Here is an 18,719-nt window from a genome sequence, read left to right as displayed (position 1 = left end):
GGTCTGTGTGACCAGACTTATCTGTCTCTTGAGTTTGCAGAATGTTCACGTGAACTTTGGTTATTAGTCAAGCGGAACTTGAAACGTCTTGTTATAAAAAAGAAAAAAAAATCCTACAGCAAAAGGGAAATGCATATTTTTTCATAAAATATATAGATATATAGAGAAAATGTTTAAATATAGTGAAAATGTTTAAGTATAGGAGGTGAAAGGCGGCTTAAGGTTGCGATAGGGTATGGATTGGCTCTTTTTTTTTTAATAACTTTTTCTTCTTTATTTTTAGGAGAATTGTATAAAGTACACCGGTGCTAATTTACTTATAATATTTCCCATAAGGAAGGGAAGGGAAGGGGAGGGAAGCTAGAATGCTTGATAGATGGCATATATAGTCGTGTCCTTCGGCTTCTTTCATATTCTGCTACTCGGAGCAGTGGTTTTCCTTCAGTTTGAATTCCAACTTGAATTCCTCACCCAAGTGAAGCGATAGCGGTGAGATTGTAAGGATCATGAACTGCTCCCCGATACCGTCGGTTGAGCTTGCCTCCGTAATCGAAGTGTGGTTGAGCTTCTCTCCCAATGTGCTATATAATTCGTATCTAGTCCGTCTGGTTTTCTTTGTCAATCCTAGAAAAGTCACCTTATCTATTACCAATTTCTGGCCCAATGCGTACTCCCCATTTGTTACCTCCGATCGAACAAATATATCATCTCCTATTCTTCCCCCGTAAAATCTCACTAGACTCCATTTATCTCCTCTGTTTCCCATCTCGACTTCCTCCCCGTCATCCACAAACACGTACCCTGAGCTCTTTCCATCATTGCCGATGACTACTAATAGCTCGAATGGTGTTTTCCGAGCTTCACTGGTCGTCATTGCCTCGCGTTGCATGGCCAGTATGTTTCCTTCTCTAACATGGACATTCGGATGATCTCGCGGTGCATCCAGTGTCACATATTTCCCTGAATTTACACTTACCGAGTTTGAGTAGTTGAAGAGATCGAACCAGCTTCCTGCAGGGAAGTATGCATCGACTGAAACTGCTCCAGGCTCCACCACGGGTGAGATGAGGACGCCCTTACCAATCAGAAATTGTAATCTTATGTCATAGGTCCTGTCATCTTCAGGGAAAGAGAAAAACAGTGGTCGTGCAATGGGGACTCCCGTTGTATGCGCCTCGTACATTAGTGTGTAGAAGTATGGGAGTAGTCGGTACCGAAGCCCGAGCACCTTCCTCGCTGAAGCTGCGACTGAATCCCAAAGGTAAAGCTCTTGACGAATTGTAAACTTCTCCGAGTGGTCTCTTGCAAAAGGGTAAAAGGCCCCTACCTGCATAACCATTGGGATTCAACATGAAGTAAGGATAAGACATCGAACGTTGAAATAACATCATGACAACAACATCTAGTTGTTGAATAGCTTAAATTACCTGAATCCATCTCTTGCAAAGCTCTTCGGTTGTATTCCTAGAGAAGCCGCATATGTCAGCTCCTACCATTGGAATTCCAAACAGCCCAAAGTTCAAAATGGCCGGAATCGAGTAGGCCAAATCGTCCCATGTGGCGGCATTATCTCCTGTCCAGTGTGCTGTGTGCTTCCCTGAGCTCACGAAGGTCGATCTTGAGAGGACAAATGGCCTTTTCCCCCTTACTTTGGCTAATGCCAAGTTTGTCGCTCTAGACTCGAGGAGTCCGTATAGGTTATGAGCATTATACTCCGTGATGTTACCAAAATGTACACATGTTGCGGGAATCGTCTTGTTGTTGATGGGTCGGTTGGATCCTGAATTGTTAATGCTGTATGGAGGATTATCTAGCGTCGAATGGTTATCAGGAGGAGATGTGATGAAATTGGATATCTCATTCATGTCGATCCACAGGCCATCGAATGGAAGGATATCATGAAATCTCTTTATTTCGCCTTCCCAGAAGCCCTCGCTCGCTGGGTGCAGGAAGTCGGGGAAGTACACGGGCCCAGGCCATACAACGCCCAAGTAAGGGACGCCATGCCGTTTGATGAAGACATCCGCCTTCACCCCTCTAGTGTAGGTCCCGTACGTCTTGTTCACGCTAATGCCTGCCCAAAGTAGACATTTGAGTTGTGCGATTATTAATGAGGTGGCGTATTAGTTCTCCCACAAGCATTTCGGGCGATAATAATGCGAGAGAAGGAGGAACTTCACGCTCCGGCTATTCTGGTCCCATGGTAAATTTAAGATCCCTCCAAATCTTTCCATCCAAATGCATTGAAGAATTGGCACATATATAAGAACTGGGCAGGTCCTATCTATGTTATTACCTGGATCCACAATGAGCACATATCTCTGGCCATTTCTGTGGAGGGCATTAACGAAGCGTTTCATCTTTTCCTTGGGGAAGTTGATCGGATCTAGAGTGAAGTCCTTGTAGCCATCCATATAGTCGATGTCGGTCCACATGACTTCAAGTGGAATATGGGCTTTTGCATATCCAGAGACCACAAGTTCGAGGTCAGCAACATTCTTGTAGCCATAGCGGCATTGGTGGAAACCTGTCTCAAATCACGGAAAACACCGGATCATCAATTGAACCAATCAAGCCATAGAAAAGCTCTTAATAGATGGGGAAAGAAGCAGAGCAGGGAAGCCACGTACATACCGAAGGACCAATATGGCATGGGAGTTGGCCGGCCAATAAGTTCTGTATACTGCTGCATTACAAGTTCCGGTGACGGTCCCTCAAAGAAATACAAATCGATAACCCCACCGATGACTTTGTACGTGATTCTGTCCCCGGTGTAGATTATATCCATGCCATTGCTGTTTAACAGCAGCACGCCATGAGCATTGCCCGCCTTAATTCTACCATCAGAGGAAGCAGACCGCACGTCCATATAAAATGGGTGAGAACCATAGAGGTTTAGATCAATGTTGGCACTCGCAATATCGGAATTCCACAACGTTAGGGTCTGATTATATTGTAACTTAAGTGACCTCTTTGTGTGCTCCCCCAGGCCATAGAGGGACGATCGATCCTTCGGGAGCAATGAGGACAGTTGGATATACTGATCCTTGAAGACAAGGTACTTTGCTGGATCGGAATCTGCGGATGATGTGTCGAATAGGATTTCTCCTGATGAGTGGCGGGCTATGGAGAAACTGAAGGGGGTTGTGTTCCGGAGAATAAAGACGAAATCCGAGGCACTATCGGCTATGGAGATCACGCCCCGACCCAGCAACGACTGCTGGCAGCTATTTGGGTTAGAGCGGTGAGTTGGCCGAGCAATGATATCTTCTGGCACTTCCCATCTTTGTTTCTCACTGTCTGTTATATGTACTCTTAGACGTCCATCCGCTTCGAATCTGCGACAAAACGTATTAGATCAGTTGTCCTGGTTTTTTTTTTTTACTTGGGTTTACAAGAGAGGTCGATAATCTAGTACAATAAAATAAAAATTCTAATAATTATTAATAAAGGAGTACGCTTAGTCCGATGACGAGAATCAAACTGGAAAGCATTTGATTACAAAAGCGAGTCATTGTTAATTTTTAGGCCATTGTACATGCAAGAGGAGGCTGCCGAGTAAGGGAAAGGATCGGAAAAGGGATGAGTTCTGTTGTTGGACATCACTAATTAACTAGAACGGTGATCGAAAGCTACACGACATGAGTGAATGTGAAGGTTTTGACTATTAGATGTCAAGACATCTTATCTTTTTATATGTATCTACTAAGTTTGGAGCCGGGCATTGTGCGCCACAGAACATGATCAACTTTTACTTTTCATTAATTGTATTATATAATATGTGTTTTATATTTTAAAAATTTGTAATTTACGACCAATAAAAATAAGGTTTGACATATCTATGATTAATGGTAATTATATTTCATCAATAAGACAAAAAAATTATATTGAATAAAAAAAATATATTGATACATTAATCAATGAGTTATTATATTGAATATAGTGATACATTTATCATTTCAGAAAGTAAAAGGAAAATCGCAAATAAAAAATTTGCTTTTTTACGTCTTAGGGTAGTAGTATTGTCAAATGCTTAGATTGATCATAATTTGCCAGTATTATTTCTATTTATAATATGATGATAGGTCCATATTAACTTTTGTGTCGAGATACTTTTTTCTTATTTTGTAATATTTACATCATATATCACCGGCTCTTTGTTGTACTTACCTATATATATATATATATTACATATTTATTATGTTTTACTATATAGATAATTTCATTTTCATAAGATTATTACACGTATTTATTTGCTATCGCCATAATTTCTATTTTTTAATTTACAATATATGTTTATTATGTGCATTCGATTGAATACTTATTTTTGATATCTTTGTTCTATCAATATTCACATGTGTTAATTTTTATGATACGAAAATTTTCAAAGAGTTACTGCACAACTCGCGAGGATCAACTAGTTTTATTTCTCTCTCCATCTCTCTCTCTCTCTGACTTCTCTCTATTTCTTTCTTTTGAATTTAACAACAATTTATTTATTAATTTTTAAAATTTTTTTATTACACAATATTATAAAAATGATTATATTTTCCAATTAGAAATATATGTGGCACATAATAAATCTATAATGTGATAAAATTGAAAAAGTTATTTGTGTAATACCGCCCGTAGCGCGATTTAGCGCGATTTACGTATATATATATATATATATATATATATATATATATATATCCATAGGGGAAAATGGGTAGATGGGTCAGTTTTTTGGTTAGAAATTTTGGACCACCAAATTTTTCAGGTAGATTTTTTTTTAACTTAAAAAACGATCCGTAAACTATTTGCAATGAAAGAAATCAACTGTTAGCGTTTACAGTATTTTTGAGTTTTTTTTCGGTACAAGAGTTTAAAATGATAAATTCTTAAATAGAAAAAACAAACATAATTTTTCATAATTAAACCATTCATTATAAATAATCGATGCATAAGTAAGTTCATCAACATAAATTAAAGGACATTCAAGTCCAGAAACATGAAAAGATTAGGAAATTCAAGTCCAAAAAAGAAAAAAAAACACATATCAAAGCAGAGATGAAGACAAAATAGTCGTACTGAAACTAATATTAATATATATCTCATATTTTATATATCTAATAAATAATAATATTATATATAAAATAAGTTAGTGCGGTAGGTCTGGCCCCATCTCGGTCAATTGGTTCGGGGACTTACTTGTAGCGATAAGTTTTTTCAACTTTGACGGGCCGTTTGTTTTGGGATATGGAAACGGAAACGGAATGATGTGAAATGGGATGGAATTGACAAATTTTCATTTTTTTTGGTATAATAAGAAATTGAGATTCAATTTCATATGTTTCTGTTTGGCTCATTACCTATGGAATCGGAATCAAATTTCAATAGATGATAATTATTTGTAATATTTAAGTGAAAAATTAATAAATATTCATGCGGCTCAATAATTCTTCATATAATATATATAAATAATAAAAGAATTCTTAAAATGTATTAAATTTATTCAATAACATGATATTAAGAAATAAAATTAAAACAAAATTTCGGCAGAACTTTATAGAAAGCACTGTAATATTGTTTCATAATAATTCAAAATATATAAACAAATTAAATAAAGTGTCATATAATGGTTGACTACATTTGCTGATTGGAAAAAACTTTCATTTCTTGACCAATCACAAGAGTTTATTTTATCATTCGATTAAATTTTGTTAACAACATTTTTTTAAAAGACAAATAAAATTAATTTTGATTCACTTTTCTCATTCCCTGAGGCCTAAAGAATGAACGATTCCCCTTTGTGGGGGAGTCGATTCGCCTACATAATGGAGTCGGTTTTCGATTCCCCTCAAACAAACATCAACAATGGGAAATTACTTGTAGCGAATAAGTTTTTTCAACTTTGAAAAGCACCCGATTGAGTTGTATTTAGGATCGGTTTTTTCGGTTTTTGGATTTTAGGTTTTCCACTTACACCTCTATATATCCCTTTGGAAAAATAGCTAAAATTACATCTCATATCAGCATGAGTGACTACTGTAAGCTAGAGAACACTTGATTTAACTGCAGGAATGGGATTTCGAGCAAGAAATGAAAAAGAAGAACAAGAAATGGGATCCTGACGGTCGCGGGCAATCAACAAACAACAAATCAAGCAGCAAGAAAGTGTCGTTATTACTACCTACCTGGAAATAAGTTGAAGGTTCTCAATGTCAGGTCCAAAGACGGAAGTACTCTTGATGAGGCGAAGATTGGCCTTCAACGACGAGGGCCGTCCCGTACACGAGGTTGGCTCGATAGCCACAGATTCGATGGTATAACCATACCCAACAACTTCTTCTTGTTCTTTTTCTTCTCCTCCTTCTCGGCCTCTTCCATATCCATTTGTCGAACCAAAGACATTGCTGCTTGAGCTTAAAGAGGAAGCAGATAAGAGGAGGAGAAATAGGATAACAAGTTGCATCGTCTTCCTTGATGTTGAAATATGGATATCATCTTTATAGATATATATATTGCCCCTCGGTGGGGTGCAAGCGTAATGTTTAAATTAAACAGATAATAAAACAAATAATGTAAATAATTGATTTGCTTTTAATGATAAATCTGCAGTTTATGTAATCCTTAATTGTCGAATCTTCTGTACCCTACCCACTGTTTAAATAAAACAAATAATTAAATATCCGGGCGTGTTTTGTGCGGGTTAACTCGGGGCAAAATATGGATCAAACAAGTCGATATCTTCTACGAAAGAAAACAAGGTTGTGCCTTTCAAGCAAGAAATGGGCCTCAAGCCTTCGGATGTATCTCCAATTATATATGTTTTGTCCCTATCCGTTACAATCTTCATTAATTTCTCGTTTCTTTTTTCCTTTCGTTGCGGGCGTTACATCAGGGATGACGCTGGATTTGGACTGAGTGTGTGATATCCTAAAAGGGGTGAATCTTTCTCAAATCATGTAACACGTTGCGGCATCTTTATGAAATCACGAAAATATTTGAAAGTGGGGTGTGATCAATTATAGGGGCTTTCGACTATTCTTTAATAATGTAGGGAGATCATAGTATTATTACAGTTTCTTTTGTTTTGGGCAATAATAATAAATGTATTTGAAGCAATTTGGAGACAGTAGTATTGTGTTTATTAGGAATTTAACTGCTCTTTTGATTTTGTTTTCTCCAGAAATCTCTGTTGCTAATTGCCAAGCTTTTCCGCCACCCATCAATTGATCGGTTTCAGATATGGTTAGATTAAGAGAATTATTGTTCATTCATATACTTTCCTCTTTACACCAAGATTAATCCCATTGTTTTGCTTTTGTCCTTTCTTTAATATATTTGGTTTCTTCGTTCTCTTGGCAACAAAACAGAGTACGAGGAAAAAAATCATGGGCAATATGATTTTGATCCTTGCTTGCTGATTTGAGATCTTTGATATTTATAAGTATCGAATATTTAGACAAGTTGCTTTGTTGAGTAATCTACCCTAAATTAGTACTTTGGACATACCTTTATAATGTTTATACTCCATTATTATGACAATATCAGTGTTCGAGTCAGGCATGTAAATATTTTTGCTATAATGATATCAATTGATTTTGTCGCGAGTATGATATGTGATATGTATCGCAGAATATAGTCAGTATTAACTCGATGGAAGGAAAGGGCTATACTGAGGGTTGGTTTGGAAGTGCTATTGTTGAAACGAAAGTGCTAAAATATAATTGCTGAAAAATAAGTGCTAATTTTAGAATAAACAAAAGCGTTTGGGAAATAACAATATAAAACTGTTGAAATAAAAACTAATGTTTACAGCAGAGAATAAGCAGAAACAGTTTTTATAAGCATCTATCAACATGCTAGAGAAAATCACGTTTTCAACTGCAGAAATTAACCAAACCATGATTTTGAAAAAAAATACCAAACACTGCTTCGAGCACACAAAGGCTATTAGGTTTTGAGCTGCCACTGTGACGAGGGAGCTGAAAAGGGGTCAAGGTCAAGGAGGATCTAAGATCCAAATGTTATGTTTACTGTATTTAATATATCGAAACTACGCATAGACTCGACTAGTTTATAGATGTGAATTACTTACTGGGTTGTTGAGAGCTCAATCCTTTTATCTCTATTATTTTTTAGAAAAGGGATTTCTGGAGTGGTTGCTAGAATTGGATAACATGGTACGCAGCGTATGGGCATCTTTAGTGTATTTTATCGTTGGGCCTGAAAGTGAATTTATGAAATATTTGTACAAAATTGTGTAGTATTATAATATTTTACATATTTATGGAAATGTAGAGATATTTGAGTTTTTTTTATTATAACTCTCTAGATTCGGGGTTCTTTGAGGCCCGAAACTGAGCATTACGAATGATATTAGAGCAAATGCATCCGCAGATTGAAGAGATGGCAAAGGAAAAGATATATATATCATGAACCTGCTCGAATCCGACAAGTTTGGTTTTGTTTTAAGTGCCTATACAGCAAAAGACGGTGTATCCATGGAACCCGAAAAGGCAGAGGCAATGGCGTTGGACTTACAGAGTATTTTAGAGTAGGGGGTGTGATGGGGGTAGAAGAACTTTTCCGAAGTATCGAATATGTGTCCCGCCAGACCCAACAAAGTGATTGAATAGGTATCAGAGTCCGCAGCGGAAGCACAGGGCAAGAAAGGATTCAAAGTACTATAGTGGTCGGGTTGGAATGATCTGACAACTGCGAGGACTTTCAGAAGTCGAAATATGAGCTTGTATCTACCTCAGTTTTCACTTCTGTCATCAAGACTTATGAGTAGAGAATTGTTAGAGAAGTCCATGAGCCGAGTTTGGGTTTGCCCCCAACCTTTAAATTTTTGCGGAGTACTCCCCGACCATACCGGCAAATAAGCAAGACGCCCTCCTCAACCAAATTCCGATCAATAGATGGCACATACTAGTCACGTGTTAGACTAAAAAGGGCAATATCGTCTCTCCATTGATTATTACCTGAAAAACCGAAAAGAACAGAACAAGGTGCAAGCTGGTAAATAGTATCAGGTGAGTGAAGTTCTCTGATCTCTGCTCTCACTTTACTCTTCTTCTCGCCTGATGCTCCGATTGCTCAATCAAAGATTCCAGGTTTCGCGATGCTGGATTATTTTAGCTCGTTTCTCGCTTTTCCATGGTCTTAGTGACAATTGCTGCTGTTGATTTGAGGTTCCAGAGTGCGTCGAACAAAGTTGATTCGAGCTCAATCGTTTTTTCGAATTCTTGCTCTATCAGTTGAAATCACGGAGGAGGTGATTGCAATTTCATTGAAGTGCTGTTTGTTTTGGGTTGCTTTGTGTGCTCCTTCGGTTTTCCAGTAGCAATATCCATCTATCAAAAGGCCCATAAGTGCTTGTTGGTATTCAATGAAGGGCGGCGAACCCTCAGACGACCTATCTAAGATTAGGGGGGGGGTTGAGGTGTAAGCACCGCGAGTGTCAATTCAGTCTTAGATGAATGCTTACTCACTTGACCTTTAAGTCTACAAAAGTTTTATACCTCTTCACCTTGTTCTGTTCTTTTTTGTTTTTCAGCTACTAGTCAACGGCGACACGATCTTGCCCTTTCAAATATCACGTGTGACCGGCATGTGCCATCTTTTGGCCAGAATTTTGGTCGAAATTTTGTTGAGGGAGCACCTTACTTATTTCTCGATAAGGTTAGGGGGTACTCTACAAAAATTTAAAGGTTGAAAGGGAAATCCAAACTTAGCTTATAGGCTAGGGGCAAAGTGCATTTAACTCTAGAAATAACAAAAAGGTTAATAGGATTGTTACCATTATATTATATAAAGAAATGATTGAAGGTCCATATGAGGGAGGAAGGAAGTATGGTGGTTTTTTCCCACTCTCACCCACCCTTCCTCTTCTCCTTTTTTATTTTTTATTTTTGAGTTTATATTTATATATTTATATTTATTTTAAGTATACGGAATGAATAACCACATATCCAAATATTCAATGAGTCTAATTGTTGGGTGGGGTCAGCCCATCAAAGAATAAAGCTCTCCCAATTGTGATTCTTTTCAAATGACAAGACTTGCATTCGAGATCTTAATTAATCAGAACAAGCATCGCATTACTTAAAACTAACGCACGTTGGTTGAAAGGCTTTTTCAACTTATCACCAAGTTAAATTGTTTCTTCTTAGTTTGACATTATAGATATTCTTATTATTCGGTGGCATACAAAGTTACGACGACCTATTGATTGAGACTAATTCTCGCTTGGATATTCTTCATTGCAATGTGATCATAAGATACTTCTAATGAATTTCAAAGCTCACTACTAGTAAAGTTCATCCGCTTAAAATTAGCAAGCAACTTAAGACTTATTATATTGCGATCATGATTTTCTTATTAGAAATATTAAAAATTCGAATTAAGATTAGCTGGGAGAAATATTGCCTTTTATATTATATGAAAATTAATTAGTACAATCTTTCGAAAAATCTAAATTATTTATTGTTAGTCGACAATTCATTACTTTTACAAATAAGTAGTTTTATCATTAGTTTCAGTTATACTCTATATTTGATATTGTACAAATTACTATGTTAAACTAAAAAATTGAAGATATTTTTTTTCAACCCACCGCATTGCGCAAGTATATACCCTAGTATATTATGAAAGGTGTAAACTAAAGTAGCGATGTATCATTTGAAGTTTCCTCATGTTGGAAATTGAGGGACGACAATATATCCAAAAGAGAAAGTTATTGATATATGTTGGGGTCTGGAAAAATCCATCCTTAATCACTTCTAGACCATGAGTCTTGAACAACCTGCAAAAAGGGAAAGAATGGAAGGGAATCTCGATTTTCCTCTCCGATACTTAAATGAGGGTATGCACAAGAAAGAAGAAGATTGAACTTAGGGTTTAGGTGTATCTGGAAAGGTATTTATAGGAGTCTCGAAATATGTGTATGGGGATATCGTAATCTGTGTAGAATATTTAATAATAGATAACAAGTAGATGCACTTGCCATATATAAGGTTAGAGGGAGGAAATAATATCTCATGAAGATAATGATAGAATATTCTAGAGACATGTCAAGGACATAGATAGATGTACAAGAGATAAAGGTAGAGAAATATCCTTAATAAGAATTAGTTATCGATTTAATGTGTCAAGGTGGACCCGAGATGGTAAGTGGAACCGAACGGGTAGTGCCGATATTCTGATCCCTAACATGGCCCTTACTCCCGTGAGCTAGAGCTCGAGAGGTCGCGGGAGTAGATCAGCATAGTAGTTGTTGTCGCATTATAGGCAATGACATTTTTGGGTTATAGCTAGAGCGGTGCCAAGTCAGTCGCGTCCTTTGGTATGAGTAATCTCGTCACTGTAGAAAGCGAGGGTATCATTGCTATAGAAAGCAAATGCCAATACTTCACCGCTGTAGAAAACGAAGGTCATGGTCCTTGACATAGAGGTGAGGAGATATATCATTGTACAAAGAGATGGACCCTTCCCTATAGAAATCAAATGCCAAGATCCACTATTGTAGAAAACGATGGTTGTGGTCTCCATTGTAGATGTGAGGAATTCCCATGCTGTAGAAAGTAAGGGGCCATTCGTTGTAGAAAGTGAAGACCATCGTATCCTCGGCGTAGAAAGCGAGAAACATGGTCCCCAATGGGAGGTGAGGAAACCCATCGCAATAGAAAGAAAGGGCCATTTTGCTATAGAAAGGGAAAGCCTATCGAGATCCTTCAGTGTAGAAAGCATAGGCCCCTTAATCCACTGGTGTAGAAACCATAGGCCTAGGTCTTCAAGGAGTTGGGCAATGGCAGTAGTAGTCATGTGGAGCGAGCATCTTGTCAAAGCTGGAGCGTATAAACTAAAACTGATATTTAAACACTCAAAATCCATTATTAAAAATAAGCAAATCCTTGAAATGAAAGAACGTACCACAAGAAGGAATGTCCTATGCCTAAAGATATGATGAAACATAAAGGGAAATTCTAATGAATCACTCCTCATAAAGTGCATTCTCGCGATGCTCTCTGATCAGAATTGCTGGAACGAGGAGGGCTTCGCGAGTGTTTTTCTCGACCCCGTCGCTAAATAGATAAGTGTCCTACTTGAATCAGCTTCTACATGTCATTCTTCAAAGCCTAGCAGCTCTCAGTGTCATGTACCCAAGCTTTATGATAGTGACAATACTAGTCAGACTCGCGACTCGGGTCTCCTTTCTTGGAAACCTCTAGTGGAGTTGCTAGACCTTGGCGCTCAATTTCAAAGAGCACAGTAGACCTATATGAATTGAGGGGTGTCAACTTCTCGAACTGTGCAGGTGGGCGTCGCTCCACCTTTCAGTCGCTTCCGGGATGCTTGTTTAGCTTCTCCCTTACACGTTCATTCTGACTCGAGAGAGATTCTTCTAGGTTATGAACTTCTGGGCACAAGCTATAAGATCAACAAAGTCCTGCATAGGTGTAACGATGAGACTCTTCTTGAGCCTCATTTCCTCAAGCCTCTTTGGAAGGCAAATATCGGTTTGCGAGGGGTCAAGCTCTCTATCTCGGTGATGACCTTGAAAAAACACTCATACCATGCTCGAAGCGTCTTTCCCTCTTTCTGCTCCATGACGAATAGCTCATTGAGATCGCGTTTCACTCGCCGAGTTGTCGCGAATCTCTAGATGAATAACTCTTGAAATTGCTTGAAGTTGGTGATGGAGCTAGGAGCCAGTGAGTGAAACCAGTTAGAGGCAATCCCAGTGAAGGTCCCAAGAAACAACAAGCATTGGAGGTTCTCGAAAGTGTCTCTTCCAATAAGCGATTTGATGTGGCAACACTCATGGTTGACTAGATATGTTTTTCCCTCAAAATGAGTTATTTGAAGAAAATTAAATTTATGAGATACCTTGGTGTTGAGGATATCCAGGTTCTCGTTAGGAGATGAGAGGTCCAGCTGCTTTTGCTTAGTAGCTGGAATGGCTTTTGCAACCTTTTCCTTAACGAGGCATTGGACTTCTTCCGAAGAGAGAGCCACAACCGGTCTAGGAGGGATTGTAATTAGTGAGAGCATGTCGCTAGGCAACTTCTAAGAGTTCCTTTTGCGGGGGGTTTAGGCAAACGCTTGGAGGAGATAACATCTTCTTCTACTTGGTTCAACCTTCGATCCATACTCGCTCGGTTCCTAGAGCCAGCCCAAGTACCTTGAGAGGTTGTGTGACTGCAGATGATCGCCTCCACCACTACTCATCCGGTGCTATCTGATCCAATCGAAACACATTTTGATCGTGTTATGGTAGCGGATCTTGACTAGTTGACTGCACCAGGTTGTTTGTTACAAACTGTCGCGAAGGGTTTGGAGACACCTTGAGACCTGTAGTTCCCGGCCTAGGAGTTTGCCACACTTCTAGTCAGAACCATTTTTTTTTTCCTTAAAGGTGGAAAACAGCCGATGTGATGACTTTTCATGCCATTTTCCACAGACAGCGCCAGTGCTGGGATTCTGAAAAATCCGTCCCTGATCATGTGCAGGCCACGAATCTTGAGCGACCTGCAAAAAGGGAAAGTATGTGAGGGAATCCTGATTTCTCTCTTTGATGCGTAAATAAGAGTGAGTACAGGAAAGAGAAGATTGAACTTAGGATTTAGGTGTATCTATATTTATAGGAATTTCGATATATTTGTAGCGATATATCGTAATTTGTATAAAATATTTAATGACAGATAACAAGTAGATATATTTGTCATAAATAAGATTAGAGATAGGAAATAATATCTCACCAAGATATTGGTAAAATATTCTGGAGACATGTCAAGAATATCGATAGATATACAAGAGATAAAGGTAGAGAAATATCCTTAATAAGATTTAGTTATCGATTTAGGGTATCAAGGTGGGCCTGAGATGGTAAGTTGAACCGAACTGGTCGGGCCGATTTTCTGGCCCCTAATAATATATATGGTACGTGCATGGTCCCGAACCCGAAATTGTAGGCGACCCCTCAGTAATTATTAATTACGAGCAATCGTCAACGTGGTCGTACATGAATTGAATGGCCGCAATTAGAGAGGAGGGATTATGTGCTGGACTGTGAAAGCAACAACTCAAACAATCATTTTTTACCAATTGGGACTAGGGAGGATCCATCCTCACAAGGTAGATGCCTACGCGTTGCGCGGGAATCGGTTACCGAGCTAATTTATAAATTTTTATTATAAGTTCAATATGATGCTGCTGGCACAATAGTATTCAATTTACTTTAATCTAACATCACATAAATTTTAAAAAGAAAAATTACGAAGGAAAACTAAGATTTACATAATTGTAACTTAATACAAATCCACGTCATGAAAAAGAAGTGCCAATATGTGCTGCATAGGGAGAAGGGAGATGTCTGTACATCCGAAGGAAATACGGAATGTTATGAGTTTTGCCTTGATATGTTAGGTACCTGTTCATTTAACAGAATTGAGAGGACAAAATCCTTAAACCTTAAACATGGTTCAAGACAGTTTCATCGTATCCCACTTTGTTGGAAACCTCAGCTAAATAGGAAAAAATGAGAAAACTATTACTTTATATGACTATAGAGATTTCCCATAACTATCATCTTAAAAGGCCAAATAAATTGGAGAATAAAATACTGAATTTATCCCAAAATAGAAAATAACATAACTATCCAAGGAACCCAGTAGTACCACTCTCAACCAGAGGAACATCAGCAGCCAAGCTTCACAAGCGATTGACATGTCACTTTGCATCCAAGTTGTCAAGACCATTCAAAACAACATTGAATTGCCTGTAGAAGTCTATGTTGAAGTCAGGATCCTTAACATTCGCATGGTAACGGGTGCTGTTTATATTCTGCCTAAATCTCATTCCGAGAAACCGAGGTAAACAAAATCTATCATTTAAAAATTGCCCAGTAGGTAACTACCATAAGCGAGTGGTGCATAATCTATCCATTTAATATGGACAAAAAGGGGACAAATCTGCACACAGTATTAAGAGACAGTAGGCAAGTAAAGGTACGACGATAATAATAGGGAAAGAATCGAGGGCAGCCCTGGTGTTGCAATTTCATTCAGAGAAAAACAAATCGACCGAGAAAATGAACGCCATTGGAGGAGGTAGAAGCGGAGTTGCAGAGGGATAATTGAATTCGGGACCTCATCGTAAAACTCTCTTCACTTCCATGGATTCTACGCGTTTTGGAAATTTGGAAAGGATGAAGAGGGAAGGTGAAGAGCGTCTAGGGGGAAGCAACAGTAGGAAGAAAGAAGAGGGAAAGATGAACGTGTATTAAGGGGAAAGATATTTCTTTTTTTTTTCTTTTTTTTAAATGGGAAATATAAATGGTAGGTAGCCATATAAAACAATGAGCAATCGACCCCCAATTTGGGTCGCCGGAGACAATAGAGGTCGCCGACGATCCCAGTTGGGGCGGGTGGCTGTCGTCGAGGTCCCCATGGCGGAGTCGAAGAACCCCCAATAGCTAGAATTAATCCTCCCTCGAGCGTCCAGTTTGTGTGGTCACGAGCTGCTTCTAGAATAGGAATCCCTGTGTACTGCAAATAATGCTCCCAAATAGAGTGCAATTTGCATACCTTGTGGTTAATTTAGATGTTATTTTTATTTGATCTCAATAGAAATAAAATTGATCTAATATGATGTTAATTTTTCATGAAGCTGAGCATGTCCCCAGCGAAATTTTGCAGTAATTTAACATTGATCAGATGGGTTCCTTGGGCCAAGATGACTAACACCCTAAGGTAGGCATAGGTCATAAGTATTAAATCATATGTCAGGTCGCAAAATCTAAAGTACCATCTGTTATTTAACTCGATGGTATCTAATTCTGAAGATATATATATATATATATATATAACCCGCAGGCTGAGGGCATAATAATTATAAACAATATATAAATAATTATAAATATCACATGTAATTAGAGCGTACATATTATATAAGAATTTATTATATATGTTAACAATTTTTAATATATTAACAATGGTCGTTCCAATACATATATATTATTTATATGCACGTATCGTTTATATTTATATTGTTTATTTATATATATTTATATAAGTAAACGATTAATTTCGTCCCTGACTTATGCAAGTTGTATCAATCGGATCTTTGAGAAAAATGTTATATCAATTTGGTCCCTAGTCACATCAATTTCTTCACTGATCACATCAATTTCCTCCTTGGTCACATCAATTTCGTCCTTTGTTGCATCAATTCAGTTCCTCCACTTGGTCACATCAATACAGTCCTTCATTGATCACATCATTTTGGTCATTATTAACATCAATTCTGTACGTAAAAAAGCTCAATCTGGTCTTCTCCTTCCTTGTTGCTACTCTTGTCTCCGAGCCGATTTTGGAGTATTCGTTCTCATTACTCGGACCTCCAATTCTTGTGTTCTTTGTGGTTATAGAAAGCTTATACATAGCACTACTACTTAGAATCAAGTTTTGAGCCAAAAAGCAAAGAAATAAGTTAGAAAAATCCTGTTGAAATTCAATTTTCACTCACAAGGTAGAAATTTCGAAAAGTAATATCTCTCAAACCGTGCTACAAAATTACGAGCCGTTAAGTGCTATAGCTTACTTACGATATGAGGAATCTGTTTATATAAAATTTTCGACCAATATTAACTCTATAAGAATTTACTCCCGTGTTTTAAAGAGAGAAAGTTTTATGGATCATTAATGACAAATTATTATAGAGTCAATATCAATCCAAAAATTTATATATACAAATTTCACATATTGTAAGGAAGCTACAACATTTGATGGCTTGTAATTTCGTTACACGGTTTGAGAGATATTGCTTTCCGAAATTTATACCTTGTGAGTGAAAATCAAATTTCAACAGCATTTTCCTAACTTATTTATTTTCGTTTTGGCTCAAAACTTGATCCTAAGTAGTAGTGCTATGAATAAGCTTTTTATATCCACCAAGAATACGAGAATCGAAGGTCCAAGCAATGAGAACAAATGCTCTAAAATCGGCTTGGAGACAATAGTAGTAAAAAAGAATGAGAAGACCAAAGGGAGCTCTTTGGTGTAAAGAATTGATATTGACAAAGATCAAAATGATATAATCAAGGAATGACTGAATTGATATGACCAAGCGGAGGGACTAAATTGATGTAACTAAGGACAAAATCGATGTAACCAATGACGAAATTGATATGCCCAAAGACTAAATTGATGTGACCAAGGACAAAATTGATATGATCAGAGACGAAATTAATGTAATCATGAACCGAATTAATGTAACATTTTTCTTAGGGACCCGATTGATACAATTTGCATAAGTTAGGGACGAAATTCATTATTTACTCTATTTTTATATATATTATTGCCGAAAAAAAGAACTAAAGGAGGTCCGTAGTACTGCACTCTGTTGTTTTCTATAAAACTGGATTTCATGGTTGGATTCCTTTTAGATTTTCTAAAAAAAATATGAAAATCGAGCAACCGAAAATTCCATTAACCACGAGCTAAGAGTTTCTAATATTTGACATGGAGATGAGGGTTTCAAAATAGAGCTCTACGAATTTTGCTCTTCTGCTTATATATATATATAATAGATTAAATAACTGCAAAGAAAGCGATAGCATTCTGATGAGTTTTCTTTTTCTGATTCTTAAGATTTATAATGGCATGGCAAGTGACACATGAGCAATATATATATATATATATATATATATAAATTACGAGAAAATCTTAAATGATTCTACCTTAATTGATGTAGCGAAGAAAAATTAATAAGAATTATTTAATGAAGAATAATTATGGTAATTATCCGAGTGATTAGCACTAATTTTCCTACTTCATGCAATTTAATTGGTACTTTTTCATATCAAGTGGGGAGGTGGGATCAATGAAAAGACTATTGAAATAAGTTAGATCTGTGAATTTTCAAAGCCGAATTTGTTACACTCCAATCTCTTCATCTTTACAAAATTACTCGTCAATAAAAAAAAATTAAAAAAAAAAGAGCAAAACCCACCTTTTGCATTCGTAGGAGAGCAGTAGCGCATCTGACCAAGAAGAAAAAGAAGTAGGAGACAGCTTGAAGAGGATGATGGTGGATAGAAAGTCTCCATTTGTGATTAGAAATCAGCTGCATGCATGTATATGTATATACGGTTCCTTGGAGGAACTCAAATTCTTCTTCTTCTTCTTCTTCTTTTTTCTCCATAGCAAGTCTTTCAGAAGAAATTATTTGGGATTAAGCCCACCGGGGGCCTCGGTGGGGGTAGGGTGGCTGGCGAGGACGCCTCCATCCCCTTCTCCGATCTATTCTAATCTCTCTGTTTTTTAAAAAAAAATTCTGAAATTCATTATTTTATAATTATTTAATCATGTCAACTGAAAAATGTCACATGCCGTGCAAGTGACTCATGGAGGAAAGAAAGTGAATATTTTTCATAGAGGTCAAGGAGGACTATACAAATTTTTAAAATGCGAGGGGAAGAAATTGACTAACCTTCAAAATTTGGGAGCAATCAGCTTTTTACTCTTTTCCATTTAACGGAATTGTCAAATTTTTTTCACGCAATTAACCATACGGTAAAAATATGGAGAGAAAATCTTGACTGGCAATCAAGAAGCTTCAGGTTCGATTTTTTCGGGGCACTATATTCATTTTTAATAGAGACTTACGATATGCGATGTTCGATTCCGTGGACAAGGACCCTCCACGATTCCTACATAAAAACTTGA

The 18,719-nt window shown here is 37.4% G+C and overlaps 1 protein-coding gene across 1 annotated transcript; it reads right to left on the bottom strand.

Moving 5' to 3' along the window:
• Positions 1-223: 223 nt before the first annotated feature.
• Positions 224-6,495, bottom strand: LOC116216010 (alpha-glucosidase). Its single transcript, XM_031551891.1, has 5 exons — positions 6,177-6,495; positions 2,635-3,338; positions 2,297-2,527; positions 1,428-2,074; positions 224-1,327 (listed from the first exon to the last, which is right to left on the bottom strand). Exons 1-5 carry the CDS (start codon positions 6,452-6,454, stop codon positions 419-421), a joined length of 2,769 nt encoding a protein of 922 aa, XP_031407751.1. The 5' UTR covers positions 6,455-6,495; the 3' UTR covers positions 224-418.
• Between the last annotated feature and the right edge of the window lie 12,224 nt (positions 6,496-18,719).

The sequence above is a fragment of the Punica granatum genome, chromosome 8, assembly GCF_007655135.1.
Source record: "Punica granatum isolate Tunisia-2019 chromosome 8, ASM765513v2, whole genome shotgun sequence".
Taxonomy (NCBI): Eukaryota; Viridiplantae; Streptophyta; class Magnoliopsida; order Myrtales; family Lythraceae; genus Punica; species Punica granatum.
Note: the sequence above shows the minus strand (reverse complement) of the source record. Positions and strands in the feature narration are given on the sequence as shown.

Excerpts from the sequence above, each read along its gene's own strand:
- LOC116216010 (XM_031551891.1), bottom strand. The coding sequence starts at position 6,454 with ATGCAACTTGTTATCCTATTTCTCCTCCTCTTATCTGCTTCCTCTTTA. Across the intron at positions 3,339-6,176 it reads AACCTTCAACTTATTTCCAG|ATTCGAAGCGGATGGACGTC; the intron begins GTAGGTAGTAAT and ends GTTTTGTCGCAG. Across the intron at positions 1,328-1,427 it reads TTTGCAAGAGATGGATTCAG|GTAGGGGCCTTTTACCCTTT; the intron begins GTAATTTAAGCT and ends ATGGTTATGCAG.